Source organism: Neofelis nebulosa, chromosome 1 (genome assembly GCF_028018385.1).
Source record: "Neofelis nebulosa isolate mNeoNeb1 chromosome 1, mNeoNeb1.pri, whole genome shotgun sequence".
In the NCBI taxonomy this organism is placed as follows: domain Eukaryota; kingdom Metazoa; phylum Chordata; class Mammalia; order Carnivora; family Felidae; genus Neofelis; species Neofelis nebulosa.
In genome coordinates this window covers 63,540,407-63,548,179 of record NC_080782.1, presented here as the reverse complement: position 1 = coordinate 63,548,179, position 7,773 = coordinate 63,540,407, and the positions used below count along the sequence as shown (strand labels likewise).

The following is a 7,773-nucleotide window of genomic DNA, read 5'->3' as shown; positions in this document are numbered from 1 at the left end:
GGCCTGGTACTGGCACCTGGCTCCTGGAAGTCGGGTCTGAGAGCTGCGAGATCACGGGAGAGCTTCGCGGGGGTCCACTCTCCTTCGCCCTAACCCGAAGGCCACAGGTCCTGGGAGGGCGGGTTTGACGTCCCCCCCCCCCCCCCCCCGTAAAGATACCAATGTTAGGCCTGTGCTTAATCTGATCTCACCCTTCCCTGAGGCGCTGCCATACGGCTCACCGCCCCGCTTGAGCACCCAAAGGTCCGTGTCCCGGACATACACCATCTTGTCCCTCTTGTTACCAAACTTGTGCGTTGCCTCGGTGCTTCGAGTGTGAATTCGGGAGTCTCGGCTGTATGCCATGTCCTTGGCTTGCCTTTGCCCCTGCGCACCACTCTTCTACTCCAAGCACTTCTACCCCAGTCCCCACACACGTACTTTGCTAAAAGCTGAGCCTTCCAAGTCTCCATTCTTACCAAGTCCCCGCACCACGCCCGCGCCTTCCTGGCATAAGTCTGGGTTATGCCTTGTGAAAATCGATGCGGTTCTCCTAACAAGCACCACCAACTCGAGATAAAGTTAAGGCAGCGACCTTAACCTGGGGGCCATTCTGCCTGCCTGGATCTTGAAACTGTACACAAAACAGAGCGCCTCTCTGCAGTATTCTGGGGGTGAGGGGATAGCCCAAGCTTTCATCAGATCTCCCAAGAAACTAGGATGAGGTGGACCAGCACAGGGTCTGGCCGGGTAGGTAACTTGCACTCCTGAAACATTGGTAGATTTGTCGGATGGAGATCACTTCTTAACTGACCCTGGAGCTAAAAATTAACACCCCGTGTGCCCAGCCCTTCCCCCATGCTCCTGGCCCCGCTGCCGCTGCCGTGGGATGCCCTCCTGGGAGCCAAAGCCAGCACAGAGATGTCTGAGAAATCCCTTCCACGATGGATTCCAGGGATCCCTGCCTGAGAACTAAACCTGGGCTGGAGCCTGAGGTGCTGGGGCTGATGAGGCCTAGAGGCCTTGCTGCTAGGCAGGAAGGACAGGGGAAAGTAGGAGGCAGGAATAGTGGGCTCCAGGAAAGGAGAAACTAGGTGGTTGGGGAGCTCGGTCGCCCTAGAAGACAGTTCTCGTCTGGGAAGCTGAGCTGACCGCTGGGATTCTGGATTTGTTTCATTATTAAGGGGATGGTCATCTCTGAGAGGTGGCTGATAGTGACTGACGCCCCCTGCAGTTGTGTGTGTATATAACCTGCACTACTACCATAGAAGGTGGCCACCCACAACCCCACAACTGCCCAGCGTTCCTAGGGTACGGGGCACTACTGGGGCATGACCACCCTGTAAGTCAAGCCAAACAGAACCCCCAAATTACCCAGAATCTCCCCCTCCTGCCATTACCCCAGAGCAAACTTTCTCCCCGGTGCTTCTCTTCTTATACAAAGTCTTCCCTTGCATAAAAAAGTCTTTAAGACTCCTGGAAGTGACTCCCCCCCCCCACCTCCCCCAGCTCCCCACCCAATCCTTCACTCCTGCATTCCGTTTTCGGTGCCAAGGAACATTTCTTCAACCCCCAGATCCACCCAACCTGGCCCAGACTCCATATCTAGAGAAGAATTAGGTCCTTTCTTGTATATGCGCCTCAGTGGGGGTTTCAGGCTAGTACCGTGGAGAAATCTCAGGCTACAGGAGCAATAGGAGAGCCTTCCAAATGCTTCGCGGCCCCTTTAAAAAGCTGAACAGGATTTTTTTTTTTTTTTTTTTTTAGCCCTATGACTATATTAGGTGACACGAAACTGCTCATCGCTCCTGTCATCGGGGCCCCCGGCCCAATGGCAGCCTGAGTCCCCCTCCTCTGGCCTGGTCCCGCCTCTCCTGCCCCTTGTGCTCCGCACTACCTGCCGCCTGGCCACAACCCGAGCAGGGAGGCGGGTGCGCGGGCGGGTGGCGGGCACCATGCAGGGAGGCTGCCAAAGGCCGTGGGCAGCGCTGCTCTCTGCCGCCCACCTGGCGCTGTGAGACGCGCGCTGCCACCATGTTCCCCAGCCCTGCGCTCACGCCCACGCCGTTCTCGGTCAAAGACATCCTGAACCTGGAGCAGCAGCAGCGCAGTCTGGCTGCCGGGGAGCTCTCCGCGCGCCTGGAGGCCACCCTGGCGCCCGCCTCCTGCATGCTAGCCGCCTTCAAGCCCGAGGCCTACGCGGGGCCGGAGGCCGCGGCGCCCGCCCTCCCGGAGCTGCGCGCCGAGCTGGGCCCCGCGCCCTCGCCCGCCAAGTGTGCGCCTGCCTTCCCGGGAGCCCCCGCCTTCTATCCGCGTGCCTATGGCGAGCCCGACCCTGCCAAGGATCCTCGAGCAGATAAGAAAGGTGAGAAGGAAACACAAGACCCTGCTCCCTCCTGGGGTCGCTTTTGTGTCCCCAGCCGCCGCCGAGAAACTCTGGCCTGGGTGGAGGAGACGCGAGTGCTTGGGCAGAGGGCCGAACGCAGGGGGTTCTGAGCCTGAGAGACAAGGTCGTCGCCGGGGCCCCTGAGCCCCGCATCCAATCGGAGGTTTAAAAGAAATGCTGGATTGAGATGATCAGAAACAAGAGACAAAAGAAACATATATATATATATTTTTTTATTTTTTATTTTTTTTTTTTTGGCCTAACAAAGCCGCAGGAGGCAGCAGCCTCACTCAACGAAGTTAGCTATCGGTTTGTGGCACACAGAACAGAGAAAGAGATATTCTGTTAGGATTGTTGTCGTTTTTTAAATCTCTTTTGGATTTTTAAAGGTCTTTTCAGAATCTGCCAAAACCACCTAAACACAAGTTAAAATTCTGCACAACAGACATACTTTTGCTGCTCACAACTGGAGAAAGGTCCAGGACCTTCTATAGCCCACCGGTAACCCGGGTTTGTGGGGTTTTTCCTCCTTTGTGCCAGGACAGTGGAATCTTTGGGAACAAAGGCCTTGAGTTTAAAATGAGATACTGCCGGACCCTCAAGAATCTGATTAGCAGCTTTATTTTTCTGGCACAAATTCCCCAGGCGACCAGGGCCCAGGGGTTCTCTCCTGGAAAAAGTTAGGAAATGCCGCGGGGGTAAAGTCGCGAGGCAATGGAGGAGATGACTGAGGAAGGTGGCCGCATCGCTCCGAATGCCATCCCAGGATCGGGGAGAAGGGAGAGGCTGGCCCTGCCGCAGAAAGGGAAACACTGGGGAGACTTTGTTCCAACACAGGGTCAGGGCGAATCCGAGGTGGCAGGGGGCGCCGGGCGAAGGGCCGCCATGAACCGAGAAGGGATCTTTCTGGGCTAGAGAGGTTTGTCTAGGAGCAAAGGGAAGGCCCGGAGACAGCCGCTGGCGGGTCAATTCCATTGACCGCTACCAATTCGACTCCAACTCGAGTAGGCGGGCCGGGCAGGTTCCGAGGCTGCCTGCCCACCCGCGGTTTCTTGGGCGCCGGACAAGCCCCGTGGCGGCTTCGACCAGCAAACCAACACCTTTTCCCCTTCAGTTTCTTCGAGGTTCTGTAATTTTGAGACAGTGTGAACGATCCTGGGGTGAGGCCTTGGTTCCCTTCACTCAAATTCTCAAGCCAGAGTAGCCTTAATCTAATTCGCCCCAGGGCATCACCCGGTTTTATTTTCTTTGCAGCCTGAAATCTTAAGTCACAGTCTGTCTCCCTCACTAGAATGTGAATCCCCCCCCCCCCCCCCCCCCCCCGAGGACAAGGACCTCTGGTGTTTTGCTCTCCAGTGCCGAGAGCCATGCCTGGCATATAGTAAGCGTTCAACAAATGCTAACTGGGGGTCGGAAAGCGAGCTGTCGGTGGCGCCCAGTGCACGCAGCAGAGGAGACGCAGCCAAGCTGGGCGCTCCAGACAGGTCGGGGGTGGCACCCGCTAGGGCTAATTACCTCGCAGGCGCATCGCGGATCGGGCCGCTCCGACCTGACCCGGCGTCCTTCTGCCCCTTTGTTTCCCCGCAGAGCTGTGCTCGCTGCAGAAGGCGGTGGAGCTGGAGAAGCCGGAGGCCGACGGCTCCGAACGACCCAGGGCGCGGCGGCGGAGGAAGCCGCGCGTGCTCTTCTCACAGGCGCAGGTCTACGAGCTGGAGCGGCGCTTCAAGCAGCAGCGGTACCTGTCCGCGCCTGAGCGCGACCAGCTGGCCAGCGTGCTGAAGCTCACGTCCACGCAGGTCAAGATCTGGTTCCAGAACCGGCGCTACAAATGCAAGCGGCAGCGGCAGGACCAGACTCTGGAGCTGGTGGGGCTGCCCCCGCCGCCGCCGCCGCCGGCCCGCAGGATCGCGGTGCCAGTGCTGGTGCGCGACGGCAAGCCGTGCCTAGGGGACTCGGCGCCCTACGCGCCGGCTTACGGCGTGGGCCTCAACGCCTACGGCTATAACGCCTACCCCGCCTACCCGGGTTACAGTAGCGCGGCCTGCAACCCTGGCTACAGCTGCGCCGCTGCTTACCCGGCCGGGCCGCCCCCGGCGCAGTCGGCCACGGCCGCCACCAACAACAACTTCGTGAACTTCAGCGTCGGGGACTTGAACGCGGTGCAGAGCCCCGGGATTCCGCAGGGCAACTCGGGAGTGTCCACGCTGCACGGTATCCGAGCCTGGTAGGGAAGGGCCCTACTTGGGGCGCCCCGACCGATCCCATCTCTAAAGAGGGACACGGACTCTCGGGGGAGGGAGGACCCCCTGACGTGTCTCCGAGTCCCTTGGATTTCACGTTCACTCCCGCAGGGGCCTAGGAGCTTTTTCGGCCCTATGCCCCTTTGTCCCCATGCTCGGGAGAGTTTGTGGCCGCGTTTACAGAGCTTGCGGCGAACGATCCCGCAACCTGGTGCCTCAGCCGTCATCCCCTGAGTGCCCTCCAAACGGCCACGGGCACCCCCAACCGGCTGAACACGGGCCAGTTGGGACTGGGAGCCCGGGTGCACCTTTCTTAGAGCCTGGGCCCGGCGCCCGGGCCCTTGCTGCCTTGCCGCCGCCCACCCACCCGTATTTATGTTTTTACCTGTTGCTGTAAGAAATGAGAATTCCCTTCTCATTAAAGAGAGTGCGCTGATCCGCATGTGTGCTTCTTTCGGCTTTCGAGAAACTGACTTTTGAAGGGATTTTTAAAAATATTTATTTATGTTTGAGAGACAAGGCGCACGTGCCCGCAGAGGAGGGGCAGAGAGAGACGGGGCGGGTGGGGGGGGGCAGAGGATCCGAAGGGGGCTCCGCGCTGACTCCAGAGAGTCTGCGGCAGTGGGCTTCCAACCGTGAGATCATGACCTGAGCAAAGTCTGAGGCTCAACCGACTGAGCTACCCGCCCTGCCCCCCGCAACTGAATTTTAGAAAGCAGAGCGTGAGTCCCGTCTGGTTTAGAGTTGCAGGTATAGGCATTCACTGAGCAAATTGATGATGATGATGATGATGATGATGATGATGATGATGATAAACAACTCATGCTGGGTCCTTTGTTAGATACTTCCTGGCATCCTCTGGTGTAATCTTCAATAACGCCCAAAAAGGAGGTCCGGTTTTAAAGTTGGGCAGCTCCTTGAGAGGTCTAATGACTTGCCTGTGAGTAAACAGCCAGTTGTGGTAGAGGTTCTACTCCAGGTCTCACTTCACAGAGGACCCTCGCCAGAACTCCCAAACTTACCTCCTTGAACCCTACCAGTCCGGCACAACTGAGGGGCTGGGCATTAAATGGAGAGCAAAAGGACCTGGGTCCTAGGCAGTTGGAGCACACCATAATTCATCCTGCTTGAAAGAACACCTTAGTCCATTTTACAGTCCCGTTTCTAGATGGGAAAACCTAGAATCGAAAAGCGCTTGTCAAGCTTCCCTGAACTCCCCAGCCCCGCCAGGAAGAGGGCCAGTGACCCGTGGCCCCAGCCTCACCAGCTGGTAGGCTCCACGGAGAGGTGTCCTGTCCACCTCGCTCACTCCAGCTGTGGCTATGCCACAAGAATTCACAGGGTCAGGGAACCTCCCACCCAAACCCCACTGCCGTCCTCTCTTCTCCGCATTTAACGAATTTTGCTATAGTCGTGACCTGTGAATGCTACCGGCCAGGTTTTACAGATGAGAAACAGGCTCGGGGAAATTAAGCTAAAAACCTGCTCACTGTGAGACTTGTTCGCTGCACGCCTTGGTTTCTTTGTCTGTAAAATGTGGATGACAAGAATACCTTGCTCTGAGCCCAGCTCCTACCAGTGCGTCTCTTCTGATTCCAGCCTCCAGGGTTGGAGGAACTAACTGCGCTTCTAAAAGGGGATGAAAGGGCAGGGGGCGGGGAGGAGTCCGAGCTTTGAGTTCTAGTGGAATATAGGTTTTTCTGAGATTTCCCCCCAGGAATTGCTGGGCTGGCCTCTTGGGGCTTAAGGCATTTGGCGTAGAACTCCTGGTCGCAGCCAAAATATTGCTTGCAGCCTTCAGGGACCCAACGCGACTCATGTGCCCTAGCACCGGGAAGAGTCGCCTCGCCAAGCCAACCAGGAGCCCTCCTGCTGACGTGCTGGGGCCCATGCAGCACTGCCAATGCCTGTCCTGTCGTCTCTTTGGGTAAGTCTCTTTGCCCTCAGACCCGCCACACCCCGCCAGTGGAAGACGGGAAGATGCCAAGAGGTTCCAAAAGCTACTGCTTTCTGGGAGCTGTGCGAGGTGCTGAGCTGGATGCCACGGGGAGCACACAATCCATCATCATCGCAGGGTTCTGCACTTGGCTTTGTGAAGAAGGGGAAACGGCTGAGCTCAGGGCTTGGCTTTGGGCCCCCAGATTTATTCCCTCTGCTCTAAGGTCCAAGCCAGGCTGGCCAGTGCCGCGGGGAGGAGGATGTGTTCAGTTCAGTCCCAGCATTCCTTGCTCTGGGCCTATGACTCTGCTTTGTGCCTTTACCTCCAGCGTGTTGGGGCTCCCTATCCCTCTCAGTGATGCGTGCCTTGGTCCCATCTCATAGAGGGGCACACTGAGGCTCCGCCAGGCCACCAGACCAGCTCTGAAGCCTGATGGCACTCTCCTACCATGCATACCCAGCCCACAGGCGGCCTAACTCACACACCCACGAAAATTCTTCTATCTGGAATTCACGCATGTTTGAGCTCTTAATCAGATCAGTGTATTTGCCCACAACCTCCTGGGGTCCTACACATTCATTGGCCTTTTTCATCTTACACAGGTCTACGGTAACATTAGAGAGAATATTTCTTTCAGTTAACATTATACAGTGAGGATTTTTCTTTTTTTAAATTAATTAGTTTAAGTAAACTCTACCCCAACCTGGGGTTTGAACTCACCACGGTAGATCAAAAGTCCATGTTCTGCGGACTGAGCCAGCTAGGCACCCCTCGTGGGGATTTTTCTATGATGACTCTCTCTCTGTCCTGTCCCTCCAGGGACCAGCTGAGTGACTACAATGTCTGTCACAAACGGATAACAATACCTGGCTGGCATTGGGCTTGTCAATTGCGGGGACTCCCGACTAAATTAATGCTTTATAGGAGTTCTCTAATCCATCTTAATTTGCAAGCGATGAAACTGAGGGCCTGAGGTTACGGTAATGGTCAAGGTCATACATTTCCCCAGCGTGGAGCTGGGAAACCCATCAGGCTTGTACTGAGTGGCAGCGGGGGTTCCATGGTGAAGAAACACGAGCCTGCCACGTTAGGTGGCTCTCTTCCAGAAAGGTGCAGCGGGACCCTGCTTCTGCCCAAGGCACAGAGCCGACCCCACTCTCTCACCAGGACAATGAAGAGTCTCAGGCTTCATATTCAGGCTCATTATGCGGTAAACTGTAGTGCGTGGA

At 56.8% G+C, this 7,773-nt stretch overlaps 1 protein-coding gene across 1 annotated transcript; it reads left to right on the top strand.

The window, feature by feature from the left end:
- Positions 1–1,800: 1,800 nt before the first annotated feature.
- On the top strand, positions 1,801–5,041 carry NKX2-5 (NK2 homeobox 5). Its single transcript, XM_058723513.1, has 2 exons — positions 1,801–2,344; positions 3,953–5,041. The coding sequence occupies exons 1-2, from the start codon at positions 2,014–2,016 to the stop codon at positions 4,591–4,593; spliced, it is 972 nt and encodes a 323-aa protein (XP_058579496.1). The 5' UTR covers positions 1,801–2,013; the 3' UTR covers positions 4,594–5,041.
- The last annotated feature ends 2,732 nt before the right edge of the window (positions 5,042–7,773 follow it).